At 55.1% G+C, this 21,665-nt stretch overlaps 1 protein-coding gene across 3 annotated transcripts in view; it reads right to left on the reverse strand.

Annotated features, from left to right (window-relative positions):
• The window catches only part of Rxra (retinoid X receptor alpha), a 188,166-nt gene that overhangs the window by 14,651 nt on the left and 151,850 nt on the right, over nucleotides 1–21,665 (reverse strand). For 2 of the 3 annotated variants that reach the window (XM_036184804.1, XM_036184802.1), the window contains exons 2-4: nucleotides 11,156–11,421; nucleotides 7,579–7,729; nucleotides 6,838–7,017 (exon numbers count right to left, since the gene is read on the reverse strand). In XM_036184804.1, the coding sequence (XP_036040697.1) occupies nucleotides 6,838–7,017; nucleotides 7,579–7,729; nucleotides 11,156–11,365 (541 nt within the window). In that variant the 5' untranslated portion in view covers nucleotides 11,366–11,421. Of the gene's footprint in view, nucleotides 1–6,837; nucleotides 7,018–7,578; nucleotides 7,730–8,283; nucleotides 8,553–11,155; nucleotides 11,422–21,665 lie in introns of those variants that run through there. The other variant, XM_036184803.1, reaches the window with a different exon arrangement.

A 21,665-nucleotide genomic window follows, 5' to 3' on the forward strand; every position in this document is an offset into this window, starting at 1 on the left:
ACGGGTCACTAATGTGGGTGTGAAAGGCTTTGGTGGGCTGAGGATGTAGAGAAACCAGGAAGGCTTCCTGGAAGAAGTGGGAATGGGCCTGAAAAGTGGGAAGGAAAATAACTTATAAAAAGACCCAGGAGCGCAGGGCATGCTCCTGATGAGGAACAGGAAGTGATGACAGAGATATAACAGGTGACCACTGAAGCGATAAGCCAGAGCAAAGGACAATCACAATCAGAGACATACTGGGCAAGTGTGAAGGCAAGCATCCACTGCTCTTCATGCTGGGCTCTACCAATGGGAGAGGCATCCCAGCCTCACACAGCCCACATAGCTTTGCCTCCTTCCTCCATGATGCCACAGGCCTTGGGACTGCCCACCCTGCTTCACACCAACAACACCAGACAACACCAGACAACAGCTCCCAGACAGCTGTGAGCAGACCAACTCTCGGGGATGGCAGGAGGCAGCATGGAAAGAAAGAAGTACAGCGGCGTGGGCAGGCTGACTCCAACAGCTACCTGGCCTGCAACACCTCTGGAGAACAGGTCCAGTGAAGAGCCTCAGGCCGGAGCTGAAGAGTGTGCTTTTCCTCTAGTGGCCCCCCTGAACCTGTTCTACTCTGTCCCCGGCCCTGTTCAGAGACCAGCAGGATTCTAACCCCTCTTTCCACTCTGTGTTCCTGCAGCAGACTGGGTAGAGACCCGACTGTCTCTTCTCCAGAGTGATGCCTATGATAATGCCTTTCTAAGGGCCCCTGAGATCTTCCCGGGGCTGCCATCTCAGGACCTTGGTCAGAGCCCATCCAAACCTGTCTCCTGTTCCCTGGGTGACAGAGCACAGGTTGGCAGCATCAGCATCTCAAGGGCAGGGCAGTGGCAGCCTCCTCCTCAACAGCCAGACCTACCTCCTGACCCCAGGCTCTCTGGCCCACAGCCCCCTTAAATGGCTTTGGAAATAAAACACAAGGGTCAAGAGGAGGGATGAAGAGGGAAGGGGGGAGCAGCCTTCTCTTGTGCCCACCTCCCCTCACTCCTCTAGGGCTCCCACTATAATGCTCAGCTCTGTGACAGTCCTGGGTGACCATTTTTTAATCCCCTGGCTACTGCTCCTTGCTGGGCCCACCAACACCATTCGGTTGAGGTTCAGACTGAACCAATACATAGCTCTCCCACATTGGGGCTATGCTCCCCAAGACTCGGTGGCCTGGCTGTAGCACAGACTCTCTAGCCAAGTAGGGGAGGCTGGGATGATGTCTGCAGAACACACCAGCTGGGCTGAGGAGCTGGGCAGAGGCTGGTGTTTTGCAAGCTTGGCTCTTTTGGAAAATCTGACAGCAGGTCGGGGCTGGTGTAGAGTTGAGCACTATGGGCAGATGGTGCCCAGCCTATAAGGGACTACAGAAGGTTGCCAGGCTCCATCCCTCCCCAGCTGGGCTTCTAGGGCCCTCCATGTGGCTGCCACGCATCTGGGTTAGGGTCACTCCACAAGTCACGGAGGACTCTGGCACAGGGCCTGGAGAAATCAGCCCACCAATACTAAGCAGTCCACTGACAAGCATCTGAACAGACCAATCACAGCAGAGCCAGAGCCAGGCAGTCCACATCCCAAGGCCAGAAGACAGAACTCTTCAGACTCAGGCTAGGACAATGTCAACTCAACCACCTCCCCTTCCCAGATGGACGAACAGACTTAGAGAGCCAAGTACCACAGCAAACTATGGGCTCTAGAAGGAGGTGGTCTACCTCAAGCAGCTGGGATGCTTTGGGCAACTCCTTTAGCATCTCTGTACCCCACTTCCTGTAAAATATCATGCACAGCTTGCCTTCCAGAGAACCCTAAAGGAAACACCTGAGCAGGCCGGCCTGTCGGCCCAATTTCACTCCCTAGGAAGAGACTTCCTTGCTTTCAGAGACAATCTTGGAATGTGGGAAGGCCAGAGAAAGGCAACCCAGAGTACAGGCCTTCACAGCAGCCAGCTATCCCAGAGAGGTTGGCCCTGGGTGGGTGAGGGGCTCCTCACACCTGCCTCCTGTGCGGGGGCAGCTGAGAATTAATTAGCAAATGTTTTGTGAAGCACTTTGAAGCCTCCAAGGGCCCCAGCAGCTCAGGGCGGCATCGTTATAAATATTATCGTTTTATTTATAGACAGCGGAGGGGGCAGAGGGAGCGGGGGATTTATGTTTTGCCAGCTCAATCACCTTTTAGACGCACTCATGTTTGACTTATGCTCCACTGGCGCCGGGAAGCCTCGGGCGGGAGGCGTCTGTAAATACAGAGCCTGGTTATCCTTCCAAGCCTGCGCAGGCCTTGCGGGGGAGGTGGCTGCCTCAGAGACTAAGGTTCCCTCTCCTGCCTGCCTGTGGTGCCTGCGGCCTGCGGTTCAGTCCTCCCAAGATCCAGACTCAGGCTGAGCAGGGGATGACCTTCCTCCAGCACACCTGGGTCCACTTGTGGGACACTCAGTCAGAGTGGGGTGTTTTGATACTGCTCAGAAACTGGGCCCAAGAAGAACTGAGGGGCTTCAGGGTGGTATGGTGTTCGGGAACAAAGGTATCCCAGACCCTAATGCCTTCCCTGTTTGGGGGTCTGCCAGAAACTGAGGCCTTCTTCTGTCTCTCAACAGCCCAGGCTGGGCCTGAGACAGGCAGGACCAGGATCTACCAACATGCACTGGCCCAACTGCCCCTTCTTAAGACAGGCAGTGGAGGTCCAGAGTGGGTGGCTTCTTCCCAGAGGCCACACAGTGCATCAAGGTCCTTGCAGCTCAGGGGTTGGCCTTCCCTTCCTCAAGAACAAGTCTGGGACAAGTCACAAGAAAAGGGAAGACATGGACAGCCATGCCTACATGCACAAACCCGGATAAAAGCACAAAAACACACTGTGGCCACTGTGCTCCAACCCCACTATCAGCTGGACTTGAGCTGTCTTCTGCTCTGTTCCACCTCAGGGGGCCTTGCTGAATCCCCACAGTTCAGATGGGGACACTAGGCTTAGAGAGGGAAAGTCATAACCCTAGAGAAACAACTAAGCCAGGACCATTTCCCTACAGCGGAAATGGTGGGCTCATCGTTATCTGTACTCATGCATGTGTGTGTGTGTGTGTGCGCACACACACACACACACACACACACACACACACACACAGAGCAGAAATTGCCATTTCCGCACACAAGTGCTCCTGAGCCAGAGGACAGGGTGCAGGAAGCTAAGAGAGTCAGGAAGGAAACGCAAAGAGGCCTCAGGGGAAGGGAGCTGAGGATGGGGTGTGCAGTGTGCACCCTCTCCAGCCTGCAGATCAACGCACCTGCAGGTCCCCCAGCCTTACCACCACCTGCCCCAGCCAGCAGGCCCAGGCTCAGCCTGCGAAGGGCACTGCCCACCCCCAGCTGGGGAATGCTGCCAAACAAGTCCCCGTGGCTGCTTGCACATGCAGGCCTCTGCTATTGCCCAACATAGATGCTATCAGCCTGCAGTATCCTTCATCAGCCTGAAGCCAGGGTGCCTCTCCCAGGGTAGGGCCACCCTACAGGGAAACATAGCCTTCTGTGGTCAGCTCCTTCCTCACAGCACTTCTGCTCAAGCCTCAGTCAGTTTCCAGGGCTACATGTGATGAAGCCTGGAAGAGGGAGATCTTGAGATTCAGACTCCAGAGCTTATTAGCCGCAGGGTGGGTACTTCGGGGGCTGAGCCAGCATTGGAGCCAATGTTGTACCTCCTGCATTCTCAGGACCAAAGGCCCTGGGCTGGCAACCTGCCCTTACAGCTTCTCCAAAGGCTGTCAGGCTATCCAGCTCACACAGCTAACAGCCCCACCCACTACTCACAGAACTCTCCTTCCTGAGGTTAGCCCAGGAGAGCAGCAGGAATCGAATACGAGTTAGTTCTAGGGACTGGTCCAGACCCCAGAATGGGGAGGGGGCAGTGTCTACTGCCTAAATAAATGCAGGCAGAGGTGGGGACAGGCCCTTTGGGATCCTCCCAGAGATCCCTGAAGGGTGGGCTCTCAGGCTATTCGAGGACCAACCACCTCAACAGTGAGGCTCTGGGACTAAGGACCATAAACCCTGGGAAATGCAACAGGTCTCAAGTGGCCAAGCCAGAGTCCCTTTCCCCCACCCACGACCAGCCATTGGGTGGCAGGTCTGAGGGCCTCCAGACATCTTATAGCTGCTACACAGATACTCTGTGCAGCCCAAAGGGCCAAGTTCCATGGCTGCTGTGTCTGGAGCAAGAGAGAGCCTCACAGGGCTTGTACTACACACTTATGGCTCATAAATCCAGCTGGAACAAAGAGGCACAGGGTGGGGTTGGGGTGCATCTCTCCACAGGAATAGGTAAAGCATTTCTCAGGGCTCAAAACACTGCCACAGTGTGGCCCGAGGAACAAAGAAGGCTGCAGGGCTCTGCAAAGGCAAATGGATAGGCTGGAGTTCCTTCTCTGCACCTCACTTCCTCTTCTGTGCAGGGTGGGCAACATTAGGCACAGGCATGGGGGTGGTGAGCATTTTATGTGCAAGGACTAGATAGGCAGTGCTCAGTGACCTACCCACAGGAAGTACAGAGTAAGACCTAGACTGTTGACTCCAGGCTCTCCATCTCAAGACTATTCCACTCGATTGGGATTCGAGGGCATCATCCACAATGTCCACACCTCTGGAAGCCCAGGCAGCTAGTGTCTGAACCCCAAGCACCTAAGGGCAACTATGGGGGCAGTGGGAGAAGGGGCCACATGAGCTGGAGGGTTAGAATGTAGAGTCTGCCACATGCCAGGTCTGCTGACAGCCTCGGCTTCCACAGTCACTACCCCTTCCGCTGGCACACAGCACCCGATCTGCCCATGCTCGGGTGTCAATCTGGACATAGCACTGCTCAGAACCATGCTCAGCACCCAAGTCTGGGTCAGGTACCAGCTCCCAAGTCCTTGCTGACCAAAGCCAGGGACTTAAAGCCACCTGCTTATCTGGTGGTCAGTTTTAAGGGACAGGGGCTCATACCCAGAGCCAGTAACAGTGCCTGTTACCAGGAAGTGTAACTGCACTGAAAGAGAGTAGGCTCAGGGTTGAGCTCAGCTCCTAAGAGGCTCACACAGCCCCACCCCTACCTTCTGGCCAGGCATACACCCGGCCATGGCTCACCCTAGGTCTAGCTACTCAAGCACCTGTCCCCTAGAGGATGTGCTATATTGGCTATTCCCAATAAGTGCTCCCTGAGGGCATGTGGCACCCCAAGGACAGGACAGAGTACCCTACCCTTGGCAGGGCACTCCCTCCGACTGCCCTCTCATTACAGAAAAAAGCGGGAGTGGAGGGGTAGGGGGTGGAGTCAGAAGCTGGAGTCTAGCTCAGCTAGACAAATGTGTTAAGACTTGGCCATGGAAATCTCCCAGCATAGTCAAGGTCAGACTTAAAAGAACTCTATATTCTGTATGAAACATGTGCCCAGTCAAAATGCCCTGGCTAGGGACTTTCACACCCACATTCCAGCCCCATAGCACACAGTTCTGTAGGCTGCCCCATCACCAGCCCTGGGAATGAGGTGTGCAGGTACCCCCTGCAGCCCCTGCTGATCTCACAGCATGGAAGAACCCCGCAGGAGCACAGGCTTCTCATGAACAAGAGGACCAGAACATACAGAAAGAAGGACAATGTGAAGAGAAAAGCAAACCCCAGCACAGTGAGGCTGGTTCTGGATAGGGGCAATTACAGAGCTGGCGAGAGGTGGAAGGACGCACACTAGCCATTGGATTGACCTCATGTACAACCCAGGCAGAGGAAGCTGAAGGGGCAGTGCTGGAGACAGAGTGGTAGACCTTGCCTCAGAGTGTCCAGCCCTGGGAGGCCTGGGTCTAGAACGGATGGAAGAAGCTCACCCAGGTGCGCGCACACACACACACACACACACACACACACACACACACACACACACACACGGCTGGGAACCTAAGTGTCTAGCTATACAACTTGACATCCGGGACCTCTGGGGGATCTCCTGGCCTGCTCCGTAGCCTCCCTACCCCACACGTACACATCTTGCTACTAAAACAGGCTGGCAGTCCTGCTGCTCGGAGGGCCTGTGGGTTAACAGGTGACCCTGCCGGAATGAAACTGGAAGTGGACTTGAGAAGAAGGGAAGCCCAAGATGACCCTCACATTCAACAGGCTCGGGGGATATTTTGGTGGTCTCAAGGCCCCCTCCACCACTCCAACCCAAAGGTGCCTCAAACCATAGGCCTCCCCAATCATCCCTCACTGGGCAGATGGAGAGATGGGCAGCCAGAGACCCTGTGGACACCCTCTCTCTCGCCCACCTTCCTCACCCCCATGTCTACCTCCAGCCTCCTTTACCGTGCTTCCAGCCTAGTGCCTGGTCTCCATGGACCATCTCCCCAGCCGTGTGCTGGCTCAGCCCTGCCATACCTCAAGAGGGGACTGTTTGCTCAGCTCTTGTCCTTGGGGTCAAGTTAGCAGCGGGGACGGTCCTGGTCTGTCTTGTCTATTGTAAAACCCCAAGGCCTAGCCACACAGCAAGTACTCAGGGAAAACCTGGCTGGGGGAGGGGCTGGCACGAAGGTAGTCCCCTCAACAGGCAAGTCATGAGGACAGCAGCGGGAACAGCACAGGCCAGGGGCTGCGCTGAGCACTGCAGGGAGGCAGTACCCCATCACTGAAGGCATACAAAGGAATCCGCCAGGCTATACCCGAGGAGTCTAGCAAACTGCAAAATCCAGGCCTGGACTCTGCTTAGATCCCTCCACACTGAAAGCGCTGGGGAAGGGGGCAACGGAGGCTTCCTGGGTCTGATGAGAAGAGTGTGCTGGGCAGGAGGTTGGCATTTGAGGCCTACCTTCCCGCTTCATGCCCATGGCCAGGCACTTCTGGTAGCGGCAGTACTGGCAGCGGTTTCTCTGCCTCTTGTCGATCAGGCAGTCCTTGTTGTCGCGGCAGGTGTAGGTCAGGTCTTTGCGGACTGTCCTCTTGAAGAAGCCCTTGCATCCCTCACAGCTATATACCCCGTAGTGCTTGCCTGTAGGGTGTGGGCAGAGGGGTGGGTGAGCTGGATTGACAAGACCCTCACCCATGTGTCATGCTGCAGGCCAGGGCTCTGCCCTCAGGTTTCAGAACCCCTCTCTGGGCTCAGGCTGGACCCTGCCTGGTCCTCCCTACTCATCAGAGACCTTCTCTCTATCTGCCGGGGCCATGGGTCACCAACACTGCTGCTGTTGTAGCCTGGAAGAGGATGGGTACTGTTCTTGGCTCTCGGGTTCCTGGGGTTCAGTAGCACAATGCGGGGGGGGGGGGGGGCTTCAACAGGCTTAGCCCAGAGAGGAAGCTAGCTCTCATGGCACCTCAGCCATGCATGCCTGCATCTTCTCTTGGCACGCCCCCAAGCCACCCTTCCCATGCCAGTGTCCACCTTACCTGAGGAAAAAGTGAGGCCCCTGCCTAGAGCTCAGCCCACCCCTTGCTCTACAGAGCACAGGAGGCACCCCTGGGCTCCTGCCTCCCCACACCCAGCCCAATGGAAAAAGCTAGGGAGCCCTGTGAGCTCTGTCTAGGTACCGTGCTGACTACCAGGCAGTCCTACCTGAGGAGCGGTCCCCACAGATAGCACAGATGTGCTTGGTGAAGGATGCCATATTTCCTGAGGGATGGGCAGGAACCTTAAGGACGCCATTGAGGCCCAACGGGGGCTTGATGTCCTCACTGCTGCTCACGGGGTTCATGGGTGAGTTGAGCTGCAAGAGAACGAGTCAGGATAGATCAGCCTTGCACAGTTGGTGATGGGCATTAATGAGTGCTGGGCTTCCTACAGCTCCCCTCTACATAGCCTCACTCATGCCACATGGCTAAGGGACAGCAGGACCACCCTCTTTAGAGCAGCCTTCAGAGTACTCCTCCCAGCAAACCCAGGCCACTGCAGGGTACCAGAGACCTCACAGAGCCAGGGATCTCGTGTCTCTCAGTACCATACAGGAGGCCCACTTACACTGCACCACCCACCTAGGAGCTACCACTGCCACTTAACACCTGCCCTGGACACATGAGAGCGCAGGTGCTCTGGGCTCCCCCACCACCCAGGCTCAGGGAGGAGATTGGACTGGGCCCCTCCAGAGTCACACATATCCCCACCACCCTGCATGGCAGTGGAATCTGGGGCAGGACAAGAGAGGAGAGCAAGTGGACACCCCAGACATCAAGCCATAGGGCCAATATGGCCATCTTGGCCTCGGCACGCCCCCTGCCTCTCCCCGTCCACCCGCTGGCCGCCGGGCAAGCGTGGGAAACTCACCCTGTCACCCAGGCAACAGCTGCAGCGTCGCAATGACACAGCAGTTTTGGTTCCGCAGCCTCCAGGCCAGCTCTGCAGTAAGCACAGGGCCCAGAGGCTCTTCCTTCTGCCTGCCTATCTGCCAGGGCGCCAGAGCCCAGCTGGGCAGTCCCCCCACTTCTGAAAACCCCTGACAAAGGCAAAAAGCCAGCTGTACAGCTGCACTGCCCTTGCATAGCCCCTGCTGCCCCCTGCAAGGGGAACCTCACCTCCTTCCTCAGAGCCTTCTGCCCCATCCCCCTCTTTCTCACGGGACAGGAACAGCGCAGAAGCACCAGCCAGAAGCTTTCTTCTATCCGGGGGGCCTAGCACTAAGAATGATTCTGCAGCCCTAGCTGGCCAGGGTTGTGAGAGAGACAGTGAGGTTCTGCAAGGATGCCTCATTCTGGCCAGCTTTAGGTGGGCTGCTGGGAAGCCTGGAGGCCCACATAGAACACTGAGTGTGTCAGGGGGCTGTCAGGACGTGGGAGTCCTTGGTGGCAGGTAGGACATCTCACTGCAGAAGAGAGCAGTTCATATGCTAACTGGCTGAAGGCCCTACATGGGAATCCTGGGGTAGCAGGGAGACACCGCTAGATTTGGCTGGCAACACTGCATACACCCTCCACTCTGCTCACTATATAGGAAGCCTAACTAACCCTGAGGGTCCCGGAGGTCTTAGCTCTGGGCAGCATACACAGCTCAGAGTCCGGGGACGTCCTAATGTCAGGGCAGAGCAAAGGCTGGGCTGTAACACCCAACCTCACCACAGGTCCACGGACACCCACAAAGATCCTCAGGGCTCCACTAGCCTGGAGTCCTGTGGCTTTTTTGCTCTTCCCATATCTGAGCTGATGGACCAGGGCAGTTCTATTCTTCCCTTCCTCGACCTCCTCCATGGACCATAACCCCACCCACCGGGACGTCTGTGCTCCCTACCTACCTCTCAAGAGACCCAGGATTGGACAGCCCTCTGCTGGAGTCCATAGCCTTCCTGGGTGGGGCCATCCCATTTCCCCTTTCATATCCTTGGCATTTATTTCAGTTCTGCCAAATTGGTGCCCCACCTGTGTCCCTGCCTACCTCTCAGGCATCCTCTCCTCCACCCCTACCTCATCCTGTCCAGGCCCTCAACTAGTCCCCCTTAGATGGGCTATCCGGAGCAGACCTTAGCCTCTGGCTCAGTCTCTGCATGCTCCCTACAGCTTCATTCACCATCTGGCTGGCTGCAGGCATCATGAAACATCCTGCTTACAAAGTCACTGTGGCCCCCACATGGGAGATCCTCCCGTGCACCAGGAGGATCAGAGGCCTCAATGCCTTACCAGCTCTGCACTGGGGCACTCAGATGTGCTTCCCAATTGTGAATCACCCAGGGAAGCCAGCATGGCCAGACAGGCAGGCTTGGGAAGTAGTAGGGAGCATCTCCTTGGGCCCTGTCCTACTAGATCCCCAAGACTAAATGAGACACATGGACAGCTTGAGCACCTGGTGGCCATGGCCTGATACAGCTATACCCAGACCCAACAAGGCACCTCATGGAGCTAAGAGCCAAGAGGTGCCAACACTGGAGCCAGGGAACTGCGGAGATCAGTTCTTCATCTACCCTCTCTGCCCATGGCAGCCAGAGCTAGCAAGGGTATAAAGAAGCTATGATAAAATAACAGGGCCAGGCCAGGGGAGGTAGCTGGGTGGTCGGGCCTTCTGCCTGCTTCTGGAAAGCAGGAGTGGGAAGCAGGATAACAGACTGTTCCTGAACAGGAACCCCAACTCTTCTACACACACGGGTGCTTGTGGGAGCGTGCACATGTACACACACATAGTCTGGGGCAAAGGGGCTTAGATGGGATCAGCCTAGAAAAACCAGCCAGATTGTCTGGGGCAGAATGTTTAAGAGGCTCAGGCCAGTCCCAACAGGCTGCCTGGTCAGGCAATGGTCTCCAGCACACCCAGCACCAGGAGGGTGCACAGGAGGTGGCATGGTTCAAGGCACAAGGCTGGGGGAACTTAAGTGGCACATAGGTGCCGCTAGCCCTGTGGTTCTAGGGAGGACTCCAGGTATGCCACTGTGAGGTAGCAGCACAAAGTTATTTGAGGGGAGATAAAACCCGAACCGAAATTCAGAGCAGAAAAGAGACCCCTGACCTGTTTCAGGAAAGGTTGAAGGAATCCCAAAGAGCAGACTCTCCAGATGCATAGCTGTATATACACCAGAGACAAAAACCCCAGTAGAAACACCAAAACCCTCATGGAAGTAGAGGCAGAGCAGAGCTCTACCCAACAGGTATTCATGGCCTTGGGAAGAAGAGGCTGAACAAGGACCCCAGGGTACCCACAGCAGGATGAAGGCCCACAGAAAAGGAAGCCAAGCCTTACTGATAGCCAACATCCACAGAGCCACTGAAAACCAGAACCCAGGCAGAGGCTGCCACCAGGGGCCTCTGGTGGACCCAAGAATCAGCATCCCTGGGCCAGAATGTGCTTTCCTGTAGGCCCAGAGACACTGAGCCCAATGGCCTGGTTAGAGAGATCTATGAGGCCTCAGGGATCCCTGGAAGATGGGCCTAAGCCTGAGAAAGCAGGTACCCGAGTTCCATAGTCATGGGGACAGGATCCAGGGGGAGGTGAAGACCAACTGTAAGAAATTCCAATTGACAGAGCTACAGAGGCCAGTTAGGTCAGCCAGAGCGAGTCTTAGCCCCCTCACCACCAGCATGATGATGCTGAGGCTTGCTCTGTAGTCCACTTTCATAAAGAAAAGTCAAAATGACAGCCCCGACCCACGGGTTCACAGCCAACAGATAAAGTTCCCACTTGCTGTCCCATCTCCCCCAAAGCTCAGCCCAGCACTCACCTGGGGGCTACCAGTCCCGAAGCCCAGTGTGGGTGTGGTGGGTACCGACATGGAGTGCGGGCCCATAGGGGAGCTGATGACAGAGAAGGGTGGACCCATGCCATTGATGGGAGAGCTCAGGGTGCTGATAGGCGAGTGCAGCTGCCCAGGGGAGCCCAGTGGAGAGCCAATTCCTGGACCCAGGGAGGGGTGCAGCGAGGGTGCAGCCATGGAGCCTCGACCCGTTGGAGAGCTGAGGGATGAAGAGTTCACCTGGGTGGAGAAGTCTGCAAGACAAGAATTGGCAAGGAGGGTCAGAGCAGTCTGTAGGACCTGGCAACGGCCTACTCCCACTTGCTCAAGCCACCGGCAACCCCTTGTGCTCAAGGTCAAGCCAAGGTGCCAGGACTGCTCTACCATACTGCAAGAGCTAGACCATCTTTGGAGGCCCCAGTAGGTACCACTGTTATCTATCTTACACTCTCTGGGGTTCTCACAGCTACCTATGCAGAACCAGGCTCAGCACTGCAAGCTGAAAGCTCTGAAGTCTGTGACCCTACCCTCTAGGCCATATGACCTGGACTTGTGGGTACCACAGCAGGGCAGCCCAGACTCCAGAGGAAGGGAAGGCACTGGCACTTCCCATGTGGGGGAGGAGCTTCCAGGTGGCTTTGTGGAGGGTCTGGGGGTGTGCCAAGCATGAGACTGGCAACCCACAGAGCAGGGCTGGGTCTGGGACCTCCCACATGCCAACTTTTCATGCAGGGTTTCAAACATGTGAAAAATCTTAATCAGGCCTCCCCCACTCTAGAGGCTGGGGAGGTTTCCAGGTGTCCAATCTATTGCCCACAGACCTGACAGGCCATGGAGAAGGCAGTGAGGAGCCTGCACAGGGCAGAGATGCATGCCATGTTGGGAGCTGCCTGCCCCTCCAAGGCAGATGCTCTGAGAAAGGTCCCCACCCTACCTTCCCTCCCTCCCTCCTTTCCTCTCTCCCTCTCATTTGTAGAACAGTCCCGACCTTCCCTGCCACCTACTGCCCTGGCACTTGCTTCTAATAAGTCCAGAAGAACTACGGACATGTGAAGTGAGTGACTAGCACATCCTAGGTAGGGGACACAAGCTGGTTGCACTCCTTGGCACCCTGGAAAGACCTCGCCATTCTGAACCTCACTCATCCTGGCCATGTCCTGGCATGTGAGCTAAGCAGACACTGGAGGACACCAGTCTTAAGATAACCCTGGCACTCTGGATATGACTCTTAGACCAGACTTGACTCTGGCCAAAGCCCATGCTCCCATTCTGAACCTGATGACTAGCACAGGACAGGGTGATCCCAGTAGCTGTACCAATGCCAATTCCAAGCCAGGAGTGGTCCAGAGGCCTTGCCAGCAGGACCAGCCCTTCAGAGAGAAGCCTAACCTATATCCATCCCAAAGACTCCAGGGACTTCTTCCCTGCTTCCCCTCAAGAGAGGGATGCAATAAGGAGGCCCCACTGTGACCAGGTCCACTATGGGGAGGCAATCTGGCTACCATGACAAAAGGGACCAATTCCATCAGCAAATGACCAGCCAGAAACCCTTGTCATTCACAAAACTGGAAACAAACCAGTTTGTTGAACTAAAAAACAAAGCAAATTTAAGAAATCTAGAACTAGCTATGTAGGGTGGTAAAATGTCTTTAATCCCAGCACTAAAGGGGGATAGGCAGGAGGACCTCTGTGAGTTCAAGACAAGCCTGAACTACAAAATGAGACCCTGTCTCAAAAACAAAAGGCTAAAGAGAGGGCTCAGTGGTTAAGAGCACTTGCTGCTCTTCTAGAGAACAAGGGTTTGGTGCCCAGCACCCACATGGCGGCTTGCAGCTGTCTATAACTCCAGTTCCAGGGAATCTGATGCCTTCTATTAGCCTCCATGGGAACTGCATGCACATAGTACACACTTTTACACACACACACACACACACACACACACACACGTAAAACACCTAGCACACATAAAGTAAAAATAAAGGAAAAAAACTTAATCCCAGAACCAGGAGGCAGTAGCATCTACTGACAAGATGGAACTGTGGACCAGCTCCACAGGCTATTCAACTCCATATGGAATGGGGAGGGGCTCCATGGGGAAGGGAGGTGGGGCAGCCAGGCAGAGAATGTGTCTAAAAGGAACAAATACAAAATCTAATTGCTTACACAAGCCTGGAATGCCTTTGTTCCTTTGACGTCAACTGAATCCTTGTGACCCTGTCAGAAAAGCCACCACCTCCTACCTATGACAGAAGAAGAATCTAAAAAGGTTCGTGGATAAGAACTGCCCAAAGGTAAACGTACTACAATGCTGCCCCTAGGCCAGGCAACCATGACCATTTCTACGTGCTGGGATACCTGGAGGCCCCTGGGCTGACCCATCACAGCTCGGCCTCTCCTGCCTCCTCCTCCAGATGAGGAAAGCTGGGCAAGCTCTCCCCTTCCCTGCCTGTTTTGTCTTCTGAGGTCCCTGGACTGTGAGACCCTGCATACCACCAGGCTAAGCTCTCATTGCATCCCCTTTTAGCCCATCTGAGAGCTACATCTTGCTGACTTTGAACACAGCTACCTTCTGCAGACATCCCAGAGAAGACAGGATAATGCTGTGGGTACTCAGGAGGAAGCTGGGCTGGACTAGAGAAGATGAGTGCATGACCAGAAGAGAAATCCCTCAGACTCCTCAAGGCTCATGGGGAGGCCTTGGGGAACAGGAGTGACAGGTCTGGGGCAGCTTGTCACACTACCCTGGGGGTGGCCCTTGTGAGCCAGTTGTCCCCAGACACTAGGAAAAAACATGTGGCCATGTTCACCTGAGAGTGTTTCTGCCCCGGGGAGCCAAGGAGGGATCCTCACAGCCAGGCTGCAACCAGAACCAGGTCTCTGTAAAATGCCAGGTCTCTGAGCTGCTCCTCTGGCTGTGGGTTTTGTTGTGGGAGCAGCAGGAGAAAGCTTCAGCAGGAAGGCGAGAACGAAGGAAGGAGGGAGGCAGGCTGTAAGGCTGCCAGCTACCAGCTGTACCCCAAAGCTCCTCTGGCCCTTCAAGGTACCACCCATACCTGGCTCAAGCTGGAAACTGCCAAGGAGGGGAACCACACCAGTGGAGGAGAAAACCGGCCAAGGTGGCATATGGGTAGACTCCAGGAAGAAGAGGAGACAAGTACAAGCAAGAGCCAAGTCTCCAGTCTGGGAATGTAGCTGTCCCTGTGTGAAGGTTCCCTTAGGCACCCCTCCCCCGGCCCTGCCCCGGCCCTCCCTCAGCCCTCCCTTGGCCCTCCCCAGCCTGCAGCCTGATGGTCCCAGGCCAAGCGTCCTGTCCTATAGTTGCTCCAAGCAGACGGTAAATCCCTAGAGCTCCAGTGTGGAGGGGGCTGCCACCAGAGCAATGCCTACCTTGGCAGGTCCCCACTGCCCCAGGCCCCCACCCCAGGCCTTCCTGTTTACAAAGAATGTCCACTGCAGACACCTTCCCGGAGCCTGGGTGACAATGGGCTGGGTGTGTTTTCTGGATCCTTCTGGAGGGAGAAACTTTCTAACCAGGAAGAGAATGCGCAAGAAATGCCCGCTCATCCTTGTATGTGTGCAAGCTATGTGCACAAATACCATGTATGTGTATATATGTTTGTGTGTGCTATGTGCATGCTCTGCCTTGTCTGGCACTTAGCGGTCACCACCCTGTTTAGCCATGGCCCTCAGAAGGCACAATTCCAACAGCCTCCCTTTGGACTTGCAGGGATGTTAGCACCAGCTGACTCCACTGCTTAGGAAAATCTCCACACCCCTCCAGCATCAGGGCTTGTGGGATGGGGTCTAGGGCTGCAATGTGTCCACTTCAGACCTGGGGGTTACAGGACACACAGGACTCCCTGCCCAAAAAGTCACAGAGAAGCCTTAGGACCATGACTGAGAGGAAACTGAATCACAGAACCCCAAAACCTCAGATTCTGAGTCACGAGGATACCATACATAATCCCACATCCCAAGATACTTCTGCAGGACTACTACCAATACAGCCAGGGACCCCGGAAAAGGAGTGTAGCCAGGGGGGCTCACATGTGCCTCAAGGACAGACAGAGTAGACAGGCTATCTTTGCAGGGAGGATGCCCATCATCTCACACACATCCTGGGCAGCTGGCACTGCAATCCAGGAGGGGCTGTGGAAGAGGGAGCACAGAGCACTCCCCTGGTACAAAACTGACCACAGTATGAATGCTTGGAGGTTCAAACAGCAAACCAACACAGAGCGGACATGGACTATCCCCAGCCCAGAACCCAGGGCAGTTCCCTAGACCTCAGAGGGCAGGTGTGAGAGGCTGAGTGACATTGATAAAACTGAAATACTGAATGCCTGGCAACAGCTCTGGTGACGTCAAGACGCCAGGCACTAGTGAGGTCATATGCAAGTGAGGAGTACCACTCCCACCAGAGCTCCTATACCATATAGTGTCTGCAGGATGCCAGCCAGCAGCAGGACCCCACAGCAGGAAGCCCAGGGAACCCCTCATCAACTCCCTTCCAGCCCCTGATTGGCAGGCAGGGTGCAGGAAATGCCAGCTCACTGCAGCTGGGGTGGGGTGAGCCCTACAACACCCCCCCCCCCAGGTAGCCAGGGAACTCCAGCTCTTGGAGAGGGGAACTCAATCATCCACAGCCCTTTGGCACATCAGGATCTAAGCCGGCCATGCGTCTGGGTAAACAGAAGTGGACCATGTGGTTGCTCCATCTAAAAGCGGGAAGGGAGGACAGATGGGTCCAAAGGAGGGCACATGGGAAAGGGATACTCTGGGGCCACCAAGGAGGGGCCTGAGGAGGGTAGCCAGCATGCAGCCAGCATGCAGCCAGCGTGCAGCCACACAGTGAACTAGCACCAGGGCGGCTGTCACACTCTAAGCACAGTGCCCTTATCTCCGCCTGGGGACACCCCCTCCCCCCGGAACTGAAACTTTGCAGTGGGTAGCTCATGGGTCCTCAGAGCTTCCTGGGCTACCCACCTCCAGCCTCCACCTTCCAGAAGAAGTACTACTTCCCTTGAAGCCCTGGGAGGGAGAAGTGGTGGCCCTGGAGGACAGCAATGGGAAAGTGGCAGGGACCATGGCGCCAGGGTTTGAGGCAGGCCAAGGATGGTCAGAGCAGGAGGGAGGAGGAAGACAGCCACAGGCCCCAAAGGGTGGGAGGGGACGGCTTCAGGCACTGGTAGGACAGGAAGATAAATGTCCCACTGGCCAATGCTAACCATGGTGAGAAAGGGCCCACACTTGAGGCCACAGGGACCCCCTCAATATAATTGGGTCTCAGTTCCTTCCTGTGTAAAATGGGCTGAGGCTTCTGTGCCAGCCCAGAGAGAACCCAGTAGCCCTGTTTACCCAGCTCTACAAGCTTGACTCCTGCTCCTGAGGAAGGACTCTTGGGTGGTCACCTCCAGCTGTGAGGTTGGTTCATTCACTGTCTTCTCTCAGAGCACCAGCTTATTGCTCTAGGGTCCTGTTCTGGGGTCACTCTGGCCTTCTCTCAAAAGCCCCAGCCAATATCTCAGCCTCCTATGAGGAAGGCCCAGGCCGGCTAGACCCTCCTGGGTAGTCAGAAAAAGTGAGACTGACTACACCCATACTCCGAGATCCCAGAGGACCCAGCAAAGACAGGTCACCACAGGGGCCTCTCAAGTAGAGAGTTCAACTGGTCAGGAGTGACCCAGTAGTTTTCATAGACCTAGACCCAGAAAGTCTGTCAGCCCACAGGGGCCAGAATGCAGCAGACCCCTGTTCTGAGCCTGCAATGGCCCCGGCTCACCAAACCCGAGAGAAGCAGCAGCGAGGGGTGAAGAAAGGCACAGTGAACCACGCATGTATCTCCTTCACCCCTACCACCCATGGGTAACCACAGGAAGTGACCATAGGCTGCAAACCCAGGGCACCATCTGGGCTTTATCCCCTACATGTCCCACAGAGAAAGGTTGACCAGTCCAAAGCTAACTTCCTGACCCTGACCCATCTAACCTTCCTTAGCCCATCAGAGATGCCCTAGAGGCCCAGAGGGAGGGCTAGCCATGATCCCAAGAGACTAATATTTGTCCCTGCAGCTAAGAACCAGGCCACGAGCAAAGAGGTAAGGATGGAATGGGTAGGAAGGACACAGAAGGCTATGCTCAGAAGAGATGGATGATTCCCTGAGAGCGAGCCTAAAGTATGCAGGCCTATGATAAGCTCAGGAGAGCCAGACCAGTTTGTGGTATTGGCTACACTACTCCTGGGAGCTCCACTCCAACCTCCAAGTCCACCTGACTCAGAGGGCCTCAGAGACTCTGATCGTCAAACCCACCTCTATGGTCACTAGCCAAAAAGGTATCTTGTCTTAGGAGTTGCAACACACTGAGCTCTCCCTCCTTGACCTCACCTTCCACCACCACCTACCCTCCTTTGCCCAGGAGGCCTTGATGGCAGAGACTGCAGTTTCCCCAATGAACTAGCTCAGAACACTGGGTAGTAAGGAGGTATGAAGAGAAGGTGAAGGCCTGGGGTATTATTCAAGGCCTCTGTCCCTAAGGGAGGCATGTGGAGAAGACTGGCTGTACAGCCTGTCATCAGGAATAGACACAAAGGCAAAGACAGGATCTACAGGGAACTCAACAAGAGCCTCTACAAGGACTTCAAGGATGGGTTGTCCCCTCTCTTGACCTTCTGTGAACTTCAATCAGGTATATCAACCCAAGATCCCATTGTCCAGACCAAACTCTTAACCCCTAGGGTACAGTGTACCACTGCAATGGTCTTCACAGAGATGGGATCACCAAGGCCTAAAGAGTGTAAGCATAGGAAACAATATTCACTAAAGCTCAAGGAGGATGGCTGTGAGGGCCTCAAGATGCACCAATGATTGCCACCTCAGTATCATCACCATCATCAAAATTACCACCACCACCATTACTATCAGTTCATCAGCATTAATATAATCAACGTCGTCACCACCAACATCAATATTGCAATCACCATGATCAATGTTGGCATCATCATCACCTTCAACATCAACATTGCCATCACCATCAATCACCGCCACCATCACAATCAACATCAACACCACCAACAGTATCATCACAATCAATATCACAATCACCACCATCATTAACAACATCGATACTATCACCACCACCACATCATCATCATCACCATTATCAACACCAACACCACCACCATCACTTCGATACTATCACCACCACCACATCATCATCATCACCATTATCAACACCAACACCACCACCATCACTATCAACTGCCATCATCATCATCATCAATATTGTCATCATCACCATTGTCACCATTACCACCAACACTTCCATCATCATCATCATCACCATCAACACCAAATAATCATCATTATCTCCACCACCACCACCACCACCACCACCACCACCACCACCACCACCACCACCACCACCACCACTATAATCATCACTGCACCATCAGCATCCTTATCCTCACTATCACCTGACGGACACCTTGCTTTACACCTTGCTCTATACCAAAGGAGCTGATGAATTCTGCAATCGGCAAGGATATGGTACTTTGGGTTCTCTTGACCATACCCAGCAGGTTTGGGGCTGGCCAGGGAGGAGCACAGGAAGAACAGGAAACAGTGCCTAGACTAACAGCTACTTCCCATGGCCCTGGGTGGTGCTATGGTTGGGCCTGGCGGTGACAGTAGGGGAAGTGGGCAGCACAGCCAGAAAGACAAGGTGGTAAGGAGGAGCCACCCCTCCAATGTCCAGCCTATGACTGTGCCAGGCAGCGTTCAAATAAGTGTTGAGAAGTGAAGATACCAGCACACTCAGGCATGAGGGCCAAGGTGTTGACAGGAGGTTACCCTCCATGTCAACTCTTCCTGAAGCCCACAGCCACAGGGCTGTTGCACAAGGCTTCCCACCTCTGTCCTGATTCATGCCAGTCAGTATCATCACCCTCTGGGCCAACCATGGTCTGGGATGCCCAGTTGCTGAGGTGCACATCACCCAGGGCAGTCCTGCCCACACCACCAGGTCTGTCTCCATTCCCAAACTCTTCATGACTTAGAGACGTGCTCGTCCACCCTCCACGGAATAATGGTGAGGTGAAAGGAGAGTACACTCAGACCAAGTAGCTGGATGAGTCTGGCTGGAATCCCTCCAGCCTCTGGCTGCATGACACTTTCCCTTTGCCTGAGTACAACTAGGGGGCAGCAGAGAGAAGGCTCCTAGCTGCTCAAGCCTCAGGCTCATCAGGTACTAACTAGTGCCTGCTGCAGACACCTCCTGCCCAGCATTGCACACAGACAGCCCCAATTTCTGGCTCCTTTGCTGTTACCTCCTCTTGTGAGTCCAAGGTGGCTCAGGTGAGGGCAAGACAGTTTCTCTGGAAGAGCTAAATGAGCACTTGCAGAGGTGGTCTCTAGTGAGGACCTTCAGGTGGGCTTGCCCTTAGAGGCCTGAGGTGAGCTGCTACAGGGCCCTGGCATTAGCTATCGGTGAAGAGTGCCATCCCGGTGCTTTGTCTGGCACCAGGCTCCTGCTCTGGGTATTGTCCTCTCGCCTACTGAGGAGAGAAGAAGCCTTCATGGACGCTTGTTCCCAGAATGCAGGCCACATACCTATCATCACACAGGGCACCTATAAAATGTCCTGAATCCATTAGCCAAGACCAGGACCCCAGACTGGAACTTGAGTCCTTGCAGATAGCTCTGAGACACCTAATTGTACTGGAAAGTACCCTTCTTTCTCTACTCCAGAGATGGCTGTGGGGCAATAGTCAGGTGGCTTGATTGCCCCAGCAAGTGCTGAAAGTCAAAAGAACACAAACAGGTAACATGCAGCTCCAGGGCCCCAGACAACCCTGTGAATTGGCTTCCAACCCCTAACAAGGGACCCATGAATGGCCAGCCCATGCCTGAGCACAGCAGGCAGTCTATCTCAGCCTGCTGCCCAAGAGCCAAACCTCCTGTTCCTGCAGCCTGAGAGGTGCTGCCAGGGGCAGGAACAGGCAAGGGGTGGGAGTCACACCCACTCATCCCAGGCTGCTTCAGTGAGAGAAAAGCTACAGGAGGGTGTGAGCAGAGAGACAGGGCCCCTGAGGAGCTGGCGGCAGAGGCTGACAGCTGTGTGATGCCCTCCCACCCTGCACTACTCAAGAAACTGATAACAGAAGTCCCTTCACATCCACACAGGGCAGGTGACTGTCAACACCTTTGAAACAGACTGCAGAGTGATGGAGACACACGTGGTGACAGTCACAGGCAGCTTGGGTCCCCATCCTGCCGCCTCTCTAAGCTGGCACGGTGCCATGTGGGTTAGTGGAAACATCACGCCAGGAAGGACCTGCTGCCCTGTCCTGTGGCAAGGCCTCAGCTCTGGGAGGACAGGGGCTTCCCAAGCTCAGAGCAGGAGCTGCCAGCCAGCCTGCATTCAGTTTTCTGACAACTCAGCCCCACAGAAACCACCCTCAGCTTAGGCCCTGAAATCCCGATCATGATGTCCTGGGCTGGGGAGGTAGGGAGTGACATGCCAGCCCGGGAGCCTGGAGGGATGCTTACCTCTCTAGACCAGGCAGGGCCTTCTTTCTGGACACTGAAGCCTCCCCTCCAGGCTGTCCCCTTGAACTGTTTGTTTGTCTGTCTGCCCCCAATATTCTGTGGTGCCTGCCCAGACTTTAGAAAAGGGTGGGTGGGAGGGGAGGAGGGAGACTTCAAGAAAAACCCCAACCGCCCCACAGTGGCGGGGGCGGGGGCCCGAGGCTGCAAACTCTCGAAGGCGGTTTCTATTTAACAGGAAGAAAAAGGATTGTTTCAATTTGAGCCTCTCTCGGCCCTGGTGGCTCAGAGGCCCCATCACCCACCTGCCCGCAGCTCTGTCGTGGAACCCACGGAACCCCAGCTGGGCTTCCTGTCCTCCCCCACAGTCCTCATCTTCGTTTACATTCCTGACTGGTTTCAAATCACACTTGGAGGGGACCTGGTCCATACCCCCATACCCACCCAGGTCCCACCCACCTACCATGAAGTGAAGTGGGTTCCACGGGACAGGGACACTGGGGACTCTGGAATGGTCAGGGCAGAGGGGATACTCCCAGGCAAAGAGTGCCTCTCTGGGGGCATCCCCAAATCTTCACACACCCAATGAGCATCACTATTTTCCAGACATAGGTATGATGTAGTGTAGTGGGTGGCTGTCCAAGGCCACATGATAAAGACAGAAACAGGGCTGAGCCCGGAGGGTGGCTCATCTGTTGGGCACAGGGTCGGAAGTCAAGCTCCCCAAAGCCTCTCCAGAGGCCCCAGCCCACATCAGCACTTGCATCCTCCCTTCAGCAGGGGCTCACCCGTCCTTTGTGACTCCTCAGCACACCACACCAACACTTTTATCTTCCCCTCAGCAGGGGCTTGCCCATGTCCTTGTGGCTGACCAGAGCACACAATGCAAGTACCCAACAAATACAGAGACCTGGCTGCTGGAGCCTCTGCCAATGGACAGGATTTCACCTGTGA

Source organism: Onychomys torridus, chromosome 4 (assembly GCF_903995425.1).
Source record: "Onychomys torridus chromosome 4, mOncTor1.1, whole genome shotgun sequence".
NCBI classification, from domain to species: Eukaryota; Metazoa; Chordata; class Mammalia; order Rodentia; family Cricetidae; genus Onychomys; species Onychomys torridus.